Here is a 16440-nt window from a genome sequence, read left to right as displayed (position 1 = left end):
GAATGTTCGCATATATATATATATATATATATATATATATATATATATATATATATATATATATATATCCCTGCAGAGTGCGGAACTGCACAAATACCCTTGCAGACTTCTCGTAACAAGCTGCTAAATACAGCAGTCGCTCAGGTTTGGATCAAGGGAATTGGAAAGAAAACAAGAAGAGAAGAACCGCTTAAAGTAACCAAAAAAAAATCAAAGCAAAAGGAAACAAATACAAACCAACATATAGAAAAAAGTGAGAAAAAAAAAAAAAACGGTGAATGGTTCACCGTATTTAAAAGCGGTGAACCATTCATCGCTTTTATAGGACTATGTTTATAAATAAAAATTTAACAGGTCTATTTTTAGAATAAAATTTTAGGAGAAGACTATTGGACTAAAAAACCCGAACGGGAGTAGGGGAGCGGGGAAACGAAGACTCCCGGGTTCGAGGGTATTTATAGGGGGAAAAGAAAAGGCGGTGTAGGTAACTATCGGGTCGGGTTGGATCCGGTACCCGTTAAGGGTTTTTAGGTGCAAATTTGGACTCATAGTAAGTTCTAAGATCCTTTATTATTGAACATAGTGTCACATATGTATTAGTTTTTGTTATTTTTATCATTAACACTAATATTAGCTGTTATTTTTTTTGNACTTTCCGCAGAAAGTCACAATCATGTGGAATTCATTGCCATCACCTTGCACAAAATACCAGTCCAGGCAGTATGAGAGGGAGAGAGAGAGATATTATTTGCAGGGAGCTGTATGAAATTAACCCATATATATATATATATATATATATAGAGAGAGAGAGAGAGAGAGAGAGAGAGAGAGAGAGAGAGAGTCATCAGCCTAAAAGAGTAGCAGAAATGCCGGTCTACTTCCTCTCTGGCCAAAAACCAGGTAGAATTTGTTCTAGAATAAGGCAATTTAGGTAAAAATGCATGGAGACCCCCTTTACCGGGGCTGCAATTCACCTATCCTCAAGCCCCAGGGGTGGAGAAATTCTGAAAAAGCCCCTCAACTATGGCCATGTCGCAAAGTCTTTTTTTTCAACTTGCCAAAAATGGCCAAAAGGGTAACAGCAGCAACAATAACGATACGGACATGTTCCCTGCCTTTAGTTTTTGAAAAAACTTCTGCTCTCTTCTGCATGTAAAGAATCCATAAAATTACAAAGGTAAGTAAAAATAGAAAATTCTATTTCTAAAGTTTAAGAAAGGCCAATTTGCATAAAAAATCCACCAGTTTTGAGATTTTGCAAGTTCGGTCCCTCTTTTGAGAGAGAGAGAGAGAGAGAGTCATCAGCCTACACGAGTTGCAGAAATTGCAAACTACTTCCTCTCTGGCCAACAACCAGGCAACATTTGGTTAGAGGACAAAGCAATTCAGGCGAAAATGTACAGAGAGCCGCTAAAGTGGCAATGCAATTTCCCTGCCCTGCAGCCCCAGGCATGGAGGAATCCTGGGAAAAAGCCCCTCAACTAAAGTCATGTTAAAAGAAGACCTTTGTTTTTCTTTTCCTGCAGAAAATGGCCAAAGGGAACACATTTGCTCTCTTTTTTTCTCTTTTGTCCTCTTCTTCTTCTTCTTTCTAAGAGAAATCCAGTAGGCACCTTGAATTTTTTTTTTTTTTTTTTTGCGGATTAACTTTTGCTCAGTTTCAGTGGTAAAGAACCAGTGAATGCAACAAGAGAGAGCAAAAAGTGCAAAAGATTGACGGAGGCTCAGATTTAACACCAAAGGAAAAATTAATCATATACACCAGTCTAACACTGGAGATGTAGCTGCAGCCATTGCCTGCAAGTTGAAGGCCATCCAGCTGCCCAGCCAACATCGCCAAAGAATCAAGCATTTCATTGGGTAGTAAACAAATGTGGTGAACCAGGTCCAAGAAATAGATGTGTATATATATATATATATATATGAACGTGTGTGCGTACATGCACACATATGGAAAGAGAAAAATAATGGCATTGCATGAGAATAGCACATCTTCTCACAAAATTGCAGTGATGCGGTGTTTATCATCATCGCCTCCAAGAAGGAAAAGAAGGGAAAAAATATTTTGAAGAAAGCATATTTTGTATATAATTTAACGAAATGTTAACGGAGGAGCAGGCGAAAAGAGAAAAATGAAACCACAGGATACTAACTTAATACACTTTAATCCACAGGGTTACTAAAGTGAGAAAGTGCGAAACCATAGGGGTGGTATTTGAAGTTTACCCAAAAGAGTAACACATAAGAGAAAGAGAATTCATATAGATGTATAAATTTATTGTGGGGCTAAAATACTATTGATAGTAGCAAAGTGGCGGCCGCGACCAAGTTTTTGACCCATGGATCAATAGGGTCTAGGGTCCAGAGTTTAGGTTTAGTGGTTGCTACTATTGATTGTAGCTCAACTTTACATTCGCATATATATATATATATAGTCGATCACACTGAAGGACTTTCCGCAGAAAGTCACAATCATGTAGCATTCATCACCATCACCTTGCACAAAATACCAGTCCGGGCAATATGATATATATATATATATATATAGAGAGAGAGAGAGAGAGAGAGAGAGAGTCATCAGCCTACAAGAGTAGCCGAAATGCAGGTCCACTTCCTCTCTGGCCAACAACCAGGCAGAATTTGGTTCTAGAATAAGGCAATTTAGGTAAAAATGCATGGAGACCCCCTTTACCGAGGCTGCAATTCACCTATCCTCGAGCCCCAGGGGTGGAGAAATTCTGAAAATAAGCCCCTCAACTTAGTCCATGTCGCAAAGTCTTTTTTTTTAACTTGCCAAAAATGGGGAAAAGGGTAACGGCTGCGACGATAACGATATGAACATGTTGCCTGCCTTTTAGTTTTTGAAAGAAACTTTTGCTCTCTTCTGCATGTAAAGAATCCATAAAATTACAAAGGTAATTAAAAATAGAAAAGTCTATTTCTAGAGTTGAAGAAAGGCCAATTTGCATAAAAAATCCACCAGTTTTGCGATTTTGCAAGTTCCGTCCCTCATTTTGAGAGAGAGAGAGAGAGAGAGAGAGAGAGAGAGAGAGAGAGAGTCATCAGCCTGCAAGAGTTGCAGAAATGGCAAACTACTTCCTCTCTGGCCAACAACCAGGCAGCATTTGGTTCAAGGACAAAGCCATTCAGGCGAAAATGTACAGAGAGCCGCTAAAGTGGCAATGCAATTTCCCTGCCCTGCAGCCCCAGGCAAGGAGGAATCCTGGGAACAAGCCCCTCAACTAAGGTCATGTTGAAAGAAGGCCTTTGTTTTTCTTTTCCTGCAGAAAATGGCCAAAGGGGACACATTTGCTCTCTTTCTTTTTCTTTTTTTTTCTTTTGTCCTCTTCTTCTTCTTCTTCTTCTTTCTAAGAGAAATCCAGCAGGCACCTTGGATTTTTTTTTGAGGGAAAGAAACTTTTGCTCTGTTTCAGTGGAAAAGAACCAGTGAATGCAACAAGAGAGAGTGGAAAGAAAAAAAAAACCTAATTTCAAAGTTCGAAAAACAAAATGATCATCAAAGAATTCACAAGAAACAAATACAAATTGATAAAATGGTAAAATGGTAATACCAAGAACAAAACGATAACGAATATATGACGAGCTTCCAATAATACCTTCGATTTTCTCAGCAAAAGGGAAGGAAAGAAAACAAAAGCAATGCTCAGATTACCTGGACAAAATGACTATTTTAATGGCCGATGTGGCATGTTCGTAAGTTCAACGATGTAGAACAAAAGCAACGCTCAAAGTAATGCCATCCCTTTTCCCTCACCAAATAAATAGTGAAGAAGAAATTTATCCAACAGAATTGATTTATTGATACTCAAAAAGCTCCAAAAAATAGGGAAAGTATGATTCAAATACTAAATTGTTCATCCAACAATTTGAGTTGAAAAGTCAAAATCAAAATTTTAAGAAAAAATATATGCAATAAATCAAACTGAAACCCCCCAAATAAAACAGAAAAAAGAACAGCAAGTGAGAAAGATGTTAAAGGTAGAGAGATGAAAAGATCAACAGAGATTCCACTCTCGTAACGACTGTGTAGCTGCAGCAAGCCTGCCCAACAGCAGGCCACCCAGCTGCCATGCCAACATCAGTAGAGAGAGAATTGAGCCGTAAATGGAAAATTTGAAGTTTCCGTTTTCCGCTGTTTTTCGGCGGAGAACGAAAACTCTCTGGAGGATGATGGTCTCTTACCCTCTTTATATATATATATATATATATATATATATATATAGAACTAGGCAAGAATACTATTAATAGCACCAAGTTATAGGTACTATCAGTTTTTCGGCTCTTCGATGAAGGATGTGCGGTTATAATGACAGTGATCCCTCTAGAGTTTAGTGAGTGGTTGGTAGAACAATATGATCTAAGGAGTGGAACTAGTCGAAGGGATAGATCTAATGGAGAAAAATTTGGTAACATCAAGTGTTTGGTGCTATTGATAGCACTGTAGCGGGCCTCATATTTATATATTATATCCATGTTATTATATATTATAGAACTAGGCTGGAATACATATAGATGATGATGATGATGATGATTATACTAATATATATAGATATAAATATTAATTATATAAATATAATATGATAATTATTTATATAAATAATGATACATAATATAACAGAACAAAAATATTTAAAATTATTTTTCATTCAAATTTTTTCTTTCAATCAAACAAGCATTGGAAAGCTCCTTTTTTCCCCTACAAATAAAACGTTAAAGAGCGTTTTTTTTTCCATCGAAATTTCTTTTCCACCGAAAATTATCTTTCACAGTTTTACGTTGAACCAAACGGACCCTAAATGGAAAATGAGCTATAAACCACAGGGGAGCAAAAAAGAGTAAAACTTTTGGAATCACGGAGTGGCAAAGTAAAAATGAGCTAAAACACGGGGGGCAATTTGAAGTTTACCCTTTCTTTTTTCATGATCCATTGGGGAAAAAAGAAAATGAATGAAAATTTTTGAAGGATATGTTCATTGTGATGAGGAAAAGAAAGAATAGTGCAACGCTTACATACAATTTCCACAGGATGCGATCCGATTGGCTCGGTCCACGGATGGCGCGGTGGACCAGGTCTAGGATTTGGCTTCAAACCCCTCCCGGTGCGCCGCGGCGGCGCTAGGCCCTCCGGCCACCGCACCCACCGAGGATACTAGGGTTCATAGCAGTAGCTTGTTGCCTCATAGTCGGCGTCGTATGCGGACGCGCGATGAGGTGGACGAGGCGAGGGGTCGCATGGAGACCACGCTCCTCCTCCGCCATTGTTGCGAAAATAGAGAGAGAGAGAGAGAGAGAGAGAGAGAGAGAGAGATGAGATGAGATGAGGGATCGCATGGAGAACACGCTCCTCCTCCGCCATTGCTGCTCAAATAGCGAGCGAGAGAGAGAGAGAACGCGCTACCTCCGAATTAGGGTTTCTGGGGAAGAAGAAGACGACGAAGAAGACAAAGAGGTGGGCGTAGGGCTCGTTGGTTTTATTTAGTGTTTTCATGGCGAATCAAAGCCGTTGGATGGGTAACGGAGGGCCGTGATCAAGAATCTAGAATAATCCGACTACACGAATTTCCAAAATTGCCCTTCCCCTCTTTCTCGCTCGTCGTTGTTCGTGCGTGATCAGAAAAGTTACATTGACGGAAATGCCCCTCCTCTCTTCCCCTTTCTTCATCATTGCCCCCAACCGCCTCGGAAATCGTGAAGTGTCAGATTTAATGCTGTACAGTTGCCAATTAATTTTAAACGATTGAGTTAACCATTCATTAAATTAAAATCATAAATAATTTTGTTAAAAATAATGAATTTAAATTATTTAAAGAGCTTAAAATATTATCATCCAATCTGCGAAGTTTTGGCAACCGAAGGAAAAGAAAATGAATGGAGTTCTACAATTGGAAAAAAAAAAAAAAGAAACAGAAAAACAAACAATAGCAACAAATACCTAATAAAGAGGAAATTGAAATAACCAAGTCTTGCAGATACGAAAACAACATCAGCGAAGCGAAAACATGCATGCAATAAAAATAAGGAATCCGAATAACACCAAACAGCAGTGAAAGCCGCTAAATAGTGCGGTCGCCGTGAAGTGAAACACACAAAAAAAAAGAAAAAAAAAGGAAAAATCATGAATATAAAAAAACCCAATACTGCACCAGAAACATCAGATGTTGCAGTACATGAGCCAACTTCTAGACAGGATTCTTTAGTAGCAGCTACATCCACATTCAATGATGCTCATAGACTTATAACAGGCATATAATATGAAGCTATCAGAAGAAGCACTTTGGGCATAAGCCCATGGAAGCAGAAGCAGCAAATACATGATTTTATCCACATGCGAACAAATCTCGAAGGCGAGTACGTATGATAATTACCTCTGCGAAGAAAAGAAGAAAAAATTCAATACCAGCTCACTAGCAAAGTACCATTTTGGCATCAGAAGCAATTGAACTTGCAATTGAGACATCAAATTGTCAGATTTGTCGTCATCCTCTCTTCATTCCAGTAGTCTCACAACAATAAGTGCACAACTTGAAGACAGAAGAAAAACATATTACCAGCCAGAATGTCAACCAAACATCACCTCTCTCTTTAGTCGCAGCGTCAAAGTTCTACCGAAGCAACACCAGGTAATAAAGGGGTGACTTGCGATAAAACTTGCAAGTGATATTAGTAGTTAAATAAACTAAACACACATTAAGGCTTGCACAACTCAGGAGCTATCCTCTAGGAAAGTCTTTAGACAAGGATTAGTTTGCGTACGGAAAAAAGATGATGAAAGCATAATTTAGTGTTGCATCTCCTTTATACTTTACAGTTAAGCAAAAGAACCAAACGAAGCTCAATGTCGAACACTGTAAAAGAACCAAACGAAGCTCAATGTCAAACACTGAATTAATAAGTAACTGATATAGTTACCAGCAGCAGTAGCATCTCCATTAAATGAAAAATCATGCGAAAGTTTTAAATGATACGAAAAGCTCTTGACAAAGATCTATCTCTCACTGGCATGCACAACACAGGTAACAAACATGATGCTCCAAAGTATCAAACTCTCGATAACCTCTTAATAACCATTTCATCTTCAGATCCTTCCCTAAGTGGCTCTTCAAACAGTTACACTTGCAGCAATATTAGATCCTCAATTAAATAGAAAACCATGTAACAGTATCAGGAATTCTATCAACAAAGAAGTTGTCATAGTCCACGGCATAAAAATGAAGCATGACACTTTGAGGACATCACTCTTCATGTTTTCTAGCAAAGTGTACATAACATACTCCCATCCAACTAGCCTAATAATAGTAATCACTGATTGGAATGAGATCCAGGTAATTCAGAATCACTCGCTCCATCTAGTCACTCCTCTTTCAGATTTTCCCGCAGAGACGCACCCACCAATACTTCAATAAATAAGCACGAAAGGGACCATATGTTCAAACATTACAATCAGATATAAGTATGGTTACTCTCACAGAAGACGGACTCCGACCTTCTTCCTAGAATCAAAAACAAGAATCCCAATAAACTAAAAAAAAAACAAAAGAACCCTGAACAACAGAACAAAAGTAACACAGGTTGAGAAGCAAAGTTATACCTTTCTTGCCATTTCAAGCTTGAAATCTATATTTTACAATTAATGCGGCTTAATACTTTGCGATATGCAGCTCTTCCTACGTTGCCTTATTTGGTGACTAAGGAACTTAACGTAGAGAATAACACTAACATTGATAAATCTAGAGTCATCCATTTTTTGATGCAATTGGGAGAAGGTAGACGCCCTCTTGCTTTGCTTAAGATACGCATAAGCACACAAGGATAAAAGTATTGGTCCGAGAATTTAAGATGAGCAACAACAAATTTAAACATGAAATTCTGATGAAATAAAAAATGGATAGCTTCCAAAAGAATCTTAAACTATGAAAGTAAAGATACAACATATTCAGCTGAAACTAAGGAATTCAGTGTGGCACTGTCTCAGAACAGTACCTGGCATTCTATGTCAGGATGCGGAAAAGTAACAGCGAAAGATACAAACATAAAATGCATTCGCCAAGAATTCAAATAACTTAAGCCCGGTTGAAGTACAGCAGAACAACATAAAATTTTTCACTTGGTAAAAAGAAAAAACAATGCAAATTAATCACACACATGCATAATGATGAAAAGCATCAAACAGAGAAAGAGAACATACTTAAAAGTGAAGAAACATAAGCACTCATCATTGCTCTCAAAAAACAAGAAAAAACAAAGACACTCATCATTTACGACCCTAAACAATTGGTTATCCTAAATCCTAAAACAAAAAAAAGCTAAAAAGCTTATTTAAAGAGATCAAATAGAATGAAGTAACAAACTTACCTATAAGGTATACCACTCTGTAAAAGGAAAATATCTGTATGAAATGTTTAACTAATTTATAGTGGCACTAGTGTATTATCTAAACTTAACCAGAATATCCTAGAGAATTGTCATAAAACTCGAACAATTGAACTCGTGAGGATTAATACCTAATTCAGCCCAATAAGAAGTAGACCATAGAATCAATTAAAGCCAATGCCTTTGCGCATCTAATTAACATATCTAAAGCAAATTGCACCAAAACGAACAAATCGACACGGAAATGAGAAATATATTTTCACCAAACAGACTATCTTTTCATTAATTCATATTTTATTAGAATAAAGTTTTCTCCTTTTTTTCCCCACTCAATGAGTGTTCAACCCATTCTCCACACCGAGACCATACAACACGCCGGCGTACTTTTCGGTGGAGCCGTTGAAGAACGACTCCTTCAACTTCCTGAAGGTACAGGACGTGAGCAAGCTATCGGACCCGGCCTGGTGGCAGATCCCGACGCGCTCGACTTCGAGCAATTCGGCGAGCTTGTTGAGGCCCCCGTGGAGGCTGTTGCAGAACTTCATGAGGTGCTTGATGTCGTAGACCATGGGGAAGTAGATCTTGATGAGGGCGAAGAAGCCGGCCTGGGTGTCGGGGAGGTTCTGGCAAGTGAGGAGCTTGAGGAGGTAGCCGAAGTCGTAGCCGCTGTGGAAGGTGACCCAGTGGACGGAGTCGTTGAGCACGATGCCGGACGACATGAGCAGCTCGGCGAAGCGGTGGGCGTCGATGCCCTTCTCGTTGTTCTTCTTGAAGTCGATGCCGCTCTGGCGGAGGAGCTCGATGGAGTCGGAGGCGTAGACGTCGCGGTGGGCGTCGAACTCGCGGAAATTGAACTGCCAGACGCAGCCGCGGCCGGTGCCGCAGGTGGGGAGGTTGCCGGCGGCGTCGGAGAAGGTGAGGCCGAGCTGGATGAGCTTGAGCAGGTCGACGTTGGCCTTGAGGGTGGCGTAGTTGAAGTCGGAGTTGGTCTTGAAGCTCCCGAGGGGGCGGAGGACGATCCCGGGGAACTCCGTGTCCATCGCCACGTACGGGAACTCGTCGACGATGTCGCGGATCAGGGCGAACTCCGACTCGAGGTTCTCGCCCCACACCTCGCGGATCTGCACCGTCTCGTTCTTCGGCAGGATCGCGCTCGACATCTCCGGACCATCCAAAACCTCGCGGAAACCCTAGGAATCGGGGACGGAGAGCACGGATCTAGCGCGGGCGAGGGGGGATTCGGGCACGATCGGCGTGGATCTGGGGAGAGGAAACTAGGGTTTGTGGGGATTTTGAAGGGGGGATGCGCGGGGTCAAAGGGGGTGGGCGATGATGAGGATGCGGAGAACGTCGTCGTCGTTCCCCTGAGCTAGGGTTTACTCGTTTTCAAAATCGCATCGGCGTCGGCGAGAGGAAGGTGAAGCGAAGAAGAGTCGAAAGAGCGATAAAGAGAGAGAGGTGAAATGACGAGGATTGGGGCGGCGAGGAATTAGAAGAGGAGAAGGGGAGGTAAAATTGCGCGGATAAGCCCCTGTACTATTCCTTTATATCAACTCCCTCCCTGGAATTTTCACTTTTTTGTCCCCACTCAAAAACACATGTCCCCACTCAAAAACACAAATAATCGCTATATGTCTTTACACCTCTCGTCCTCTGTTTTGAATTGTGATAAAATTGCGCTACATACGATAAAAAAAAAGAATAAAATTTTAATACTGACTGTTCTCGACGCGAGACTATCATATTTACTATTTTATCACATAAATTAGCACGAATTTCAAAGCAGCTGAACAGTGAATGTGATCGTCTTTCATATTAGTGGGACAATTCTTATCAAAATTTTGTTCAGTCAGATATATGATATTTATTTTGGTACGTAATATTATATTCGGTGTATTGCAATGAGTCGATTACGATATGTAATATATAACTGCATTAAGTGTTAGACTGATTTCAATACCAAATGGGTCGTTAATATTAAAAAAGCGCCAACAATGTTAGATCGAAAGGAGTCGGGATGATAGCATGTGGAAATATAATTTTTTGGTTTCAATAAGACAACAGAAATTACATATTAATAAAAAAAATATGATATGCGTAATATTTCATTACAAAAATAAATAAACAAAAAAGAACCTCTTATCATTTTTTATCATCATATACAATGCATCAAAATACCAATCAAGAATTTAAAAAGTTATAAAGATCATTATTTCAGTTTCTAACATTCATTGCGTTCTATTAAACAGGTCCTTTTTGTAATTCACTGTATTTAATTATTTTCACACCATATATATTTATAACTTAGTAAAAATTTTATCGCAAAAATCATAACAAATAGATCAACATCAAACTTTGACATATACTAATCTTTAATATCTGATCTGTAAATATAATTTAATTCATTCATGAAATAAACTTTTAGACTTTGTTCAAAATTATATATCAAATTAATTTATTTTACAAAAATAGAATGTAAAATGATTATTTTCTCAAGAAAAAGGTAAAATGTTTTTCAACAAGTGTATCAGTGCAGCATTTGTAGCCCTTCACAATTAAAATAAGAATCAAATAAGAATTTAATATATTACAGGGACTTCTCCGTAAATTTTACTTTAGAAAGCAATGGAGAGCACGGGCGAGCAACGGTGCGGTGAACTGCTGGTGTCGGTTACGCCCGATATTTAAAGCCCACGCGTCGCGATCCAACAGGCTGAGCGAGGAGCGTGGGCCCTCGTCGTCTCTCCATTCATAACGCGACACGTGTCCGTTTGGTTTTCGAACGTGGCGGGGCCCGCGGAGAAGGTACCGACTTTGGTCACCTCGAGCCTCGCGAGAGTGACGTGGAGCTTTTTAGTTTATTCAACTTAATTTCAAATTTTAAATTAATTTGCTTTATTAATTTAAACTAATTTGATTATTACTAATTAGGGTGCGTAAAAAAGAAAATGCTAGATCTATAATAAATTGGAACACTTATAATGGACGGTTGTGATTCTACGATAAGAATGATTTGAGTGAGAGTAAATACGGATATGAAAATAAGAAAAAAATTAAAATCATATGAACTAAATTTCAGTTGAGAGCTCGATTCAAATATATAAAAATTAACCTACTCTTATCCGCCTCGAATATGTGACGAATAAAAAAAATATAACTTAAAATTTAATTTAATATTAATTCCAACAAAAATTACCATTGGAAACAGGGATGACAAGGGCGTTGACATATTCGGAATAAAATTTTAAATATTTTTAAAATTCAATATACGATAAATTGTAGAAAAATAAAATGCGAAACACAATATATAATGAATTTATCGTATTTAATTTTTTAAAAAATAAAAAATTGCTACTAAAGTTTGTCAGATCGTTGGCGTTAATTGTTAATCCGAAAAATTCGAGTTGTCAAAAAGATATAAACAATTCACTTTAGCATATAGGTAAAGCGCCAACGGATTTCGATATGCTATTTCGAATTGACTCAGCTCAATTTGACCTTCCGTCATGTCGAACATGTTTCGACTCAATTTGGTTTCTCACCGGCCACCACAGCGCAGGATGCTGGCTCCATTAAACCAACAATCCTCTCCCCGAGCACATACATAAATTCGTAGCGTGCGACAATCGAAACTCTAGCTGTTAAAAAGATACGATCAATTTATTTAAACTATATAAATACGTTGCTTACGGATATCAATTGTAACTTAGTCGAACCAACCTTGCGCCATTTTCGAACACGATTCAGTCCAATCCGACCCCACGTCATTTCGAGCTTATCCTCATTCAATCTGGCCTCTCACTACACAATAGAATGTTGGCTTTTTTTAAACAACAAAATTAATGATGATGGTGCATTGCACCCTTAGAAACACTATTTGTTTGTTTATTTATTTATTAAATTCCTCTCTATCTAATTATTATTTTGTTTTATTATTATTATTATTATAGTTATTATTTTGGGTCCCACATGAGATATTCCATTCCAATGGGCTATGGTTCCTTATGAACATTGGATGGTGTACTCCGAAAAGGACAACAAATATAATTTTTAGAAAAATTGTAAATAAATGATGAGTGGTGGGGTAAAGTGCTAAAATGCGCGTTGGAAAGTGAGACCACGTCCATAGAATCAGAGATATATATATATATATATATATCACAAAATTTTGCAAAATTTGGCGACACACATGATGCACGAGTTCCTATCATATTTTTTACTTTATTATTATTATTATAATATATTTTAAAAAATTATAACTTAATTATTTTTTAAGGCATGGTAAGCAAAAAGGTTAAATATATTTTTTAAAGCATAGGGAGTAAAAATTAAAACATGTTAAATCATATGGGAGCAAATTATAATTTACCTAATATATCCGGAGTGAAGAAGTTTAAATTATTATTGGATATAATATATCTGATTTGGTACTATTAAAAACTGCTCTTGATGTATCAATTACTAATTTTTTTTTGGAGAGGTTTGGTTTTTCGTGCATTAATACTAAAAGAGCACAGCTGAGGATCTGTTTGTTTTCGTTGATCTTAAACATTGAGCTCATGATCGACTTTGAGAAAGTCATAAGTGATGTTGTTTGTTTTCGCAGTAGAATCGCGAGATTAGTCGAACTTCCGCTAACAATTGTACAGTAAATCAGTCATTTGATTTTGATAAAATGAGAAGCGAAGTCGCGCTCACAGAACTCACAATCGGCGTGTACGTGGAGTACTTGAAATTGTACTAGCAAATATTCGCAACCTCTTTTTTTTTTTTTTTTTTTCGCTTCTTCGAAGTTTATGCTTTTCCAGTATCAAAATGTCGTTAAAAAATATTTTAATAATTTCTAAGTAAGCTATAATCAGGCCAAACAATTCTTAAATATGCACAAAACTATCAAACTTTTTTTTTTTTTATTTTTTGTCCTCCTATTCCTATAATTGTTAGGAGACGTACAACACTCAGTAAACTTTCACAGCAACTTGCTTTGTAAAAGCCATAATAATAATAATAATGAAACGGACGCTGCATTTGGACGTGTAGATCCATCATTAATGAGTCAACATGTGTCCTTATCTTAAATTGGAGAAAAAAAGAAAAAAGGTTTGTTAATTAAAACTTTTTAGTTTATTTTATTTTTTAGATTCTTGTTTGTGGTACGCAGAGGAAATGTCCTTGGATCATCAGATCTGGTTCGGACAAAGACATCAGTGCAACACAAGTCCAATTTGAAGTTTCCATGGAAAAGATCATATGGCTTGTCAAAATTAAAAGTAAAATTATGTGTAGTGCTTTATCTCTTTATATCCAAATTATTATTATGTCTAAGTTTAGATTCCTTCAATTATGTGCGCATAGTAAGCTAATGAATATTCGTTTTGAAATTGAGTAATGTTACTTGCACACATACATATCTATATACACTAATAGAGAGAGTCCGGTTACCATATTGCCGATAGTACTAAATGCTTGGTGCTATCAAATTTCCTACCGTTAGATTTATTCTTTTGATCATTTTCATTCATTATATCATATTATTCAACCAACTGCACATTCAATCCTAGAGGATTACTGTTATCCAAATCAGGGACCACTATCATTTTAAATGCACATCTCTTTATTCAAGAGCTGAAAACCTAATAGCATAAAGTGCTTGGTACTATTACAATATAGTAGTGTGTGTATATATATAGACCTAGACGGGAATATTATCAATAGCACCAAATTATTGGTGTTATTAGGTTTTCGACTCTTGAATGAAAAAATGTACGATTAGAATGATGTGGGTCCTCTAGGATTGAGTGAGTTATTGGTTTAATAGTATAATCTAACGGTGAAAATAGTCAAATGGTTAAATCAACGGCAGAAAACTTGATAACACCAAACGCTAGCTTAGTGCTATCGATAGTATCTCAGTCGGACTCTCTCTCTCTCTCTCTCTCTCTCTCTCTCTCTCTCTCTCTATATATATATATATAGCTAGTACTACTATACTCTATGAATATAAACCTTTTTGTACTTATAAGTTTTTGACCGCTATATCTACCTCTTTAACTATTTTCATCTATTAGCTCATATTGTTCAACCAACCATTTACTTAACCCTAAGGGACCACAATTATTCTAATTCGGGACCACTATCATTAACTGCCCAAAACTTATGAGTATAAAAATATCTATACTCATAAGATTATAATAGCCGAACTCTCTATATATAAGGTCTAAAATATTGCAATCACATAGATAATATGGTGTCTTCAACCTATCTTATTTAATTCCTAGAATTCACTTACGCCATCATAATTTTTAGAAAAATATTTATATTGTATTTTTTTTCATAAAAAAATTTAATTGGTTAAAAAATTGGTGACAAAGTGGCTATATAGAAGACTCTCTCTATATATACGGCGTAAATCTTATATCTTAGTCATTTAAAAACTAATATTTACTTACTACTCATATTATTATTTAATACCAAAAATCTCAAAAATTATCTAAACCCTTAACTAGGTTCATGAAAAATTTACACTCTACATATAGAGTGCATATATACTATTTTCTTTTAAAAATTTCACAGATCGCTCTTAGCACGGAAATAATATTTAAGGGCGAGTTTGATTATGATTTACAAATATTATTAAAAAATATAATATAATTAAAGATGCATGATGTTGAAAATACAACAATTATATTTACATTTTTCTCGTTTGGTGGTTGTATATTAGCAAAAGCGATGAGATACACAAATTCGTTTTCTGTCGCCTACGAATTTTATTATTTTAATATATAAAATGATGAAAGTATATTATAAAGATCTATTTTTATGTCTTAAAATCTTATAAGGTAGGTAACATTATCTTCTGTATGTTATTACCCTACAACCGCAGCATTTTCAACTGCTCCTAATTTGAATGCAGCTCGAAATGCAGCAGTTAAATTTTAATTTGCTGGTCTAAATATAACATGTAGATACAACTACAGCAGTTTAATAAAAATTTGAACTTGCTTATAATTGTGCTTGTAACATAGTTTGAGATCCAAAATAACAAAACAATCACTAAAAGGTGTTACAAGGACAAATTAACAACTTATTGGGTGATGAGTATAGTCCATGTGCTTAGTCACTTGGCTTTATATGGGACTCACTTTTCCTTTTTTTTTTTCTGCTTTATTTTTTCTCTGTTTCCTTTTTTTTTCTTTTTTTCTTTTTTTCCCATATTTATCTTTTTGTTTGGTGACTGGTGAGTGAGAACATGGGGACTCGCATGTGCTTGGTCAGCTTTTCCTGATCTTTCAATTATTACAAAAAAAATTATTCCCCCACTTCAGCCATTTTTGAAATTACTTTCTCAAATAGATTTAAAATTGAGATCTAAATATTTTCCCTGGCAAATTCCTCCTCAAAAGAGAAAGGATAACAAAAAAGAGGATAGCTTGATCCATATAGGGTAAAAAGGAACATCCATATTTAATCAACAATCACATACAATGTAGGAAATGCATACAATTATACATGTTGAGCATCAAAGTTAATCATATCTCTCATCTGAATCATTTAAAAGAAGAATCCATCTACATAACAAAGTTGTGAGATCCATTCTACATATAGACTATATTTCTTATAGCATTCATACTGAAGGGGCATTCATGAAACATGACCCTGACCAGGAGCCCACACATCTCAGATAAGATCAAAGTCTAATTTAATCTATCAATAGAAGAACAGGCCACTTTAAATCACACTGGATCAAGCGAACGACTCGAGCGATGCAATAAAAGAATCTACTGCGACGACACAAAGAAAGAAGCATTAAAGATGACAAAGTTATCAAAAGCCTCTCGAGCAAAACATTTTCATCAAAAACACTACCAGCATCATGCATTGTACATGTAAAGCCAAATACAAACTTCATGAATTTCTTCAAGTTCACATGCAAATTGTCAGTCCTCATTTTCCAACTCTAACTACTTTATACTTGCGACAAAATCAAAATGAAGAATTTCACAACTATTTCGGAAACTATCAATCAGTTACTCCTAATTGGTAACGCCG

General features: G+C 36.6%; 1 protein-coding gene across 1 annotated transcript; it reads right to left on the bottom strand.

Moving 5' to 3' along the window:
• Window positions 8560–9871, bottom strand: LOC109711681 (probable CCR4-associated factor 1 homolog 7). Its single transcript, XM_020234833.1, has one exon. The coding sequence runs from the start codon at window positions 9549–9551 to the stop codon at window positions 8721–8723; it is 831 nt and encodes a 276-aa protein (XP_020090422.1). The 5' UTR covers window positions 9552–9871; the 3' UTR covers window positions 8560–8720.

Source organism: Ananas comosus, linkage group 6 (genome assembly GCF_001540865.1).
Source record: "Ananas comosus cultivar F153 linkage group 6, ASM154086v1, whole genome shotgun sequence".
NCBI classification, from domain to species: domain Eukaryota; kingdom Viridiplantae; phylum Streptophyta; class Magnoliopsida; order Poales; family Bromeliaceae; genus Ananas; species Ananas comosus.
This window is presented reverse-complemented; position numbering and strand designations above follow the sequence as displayed.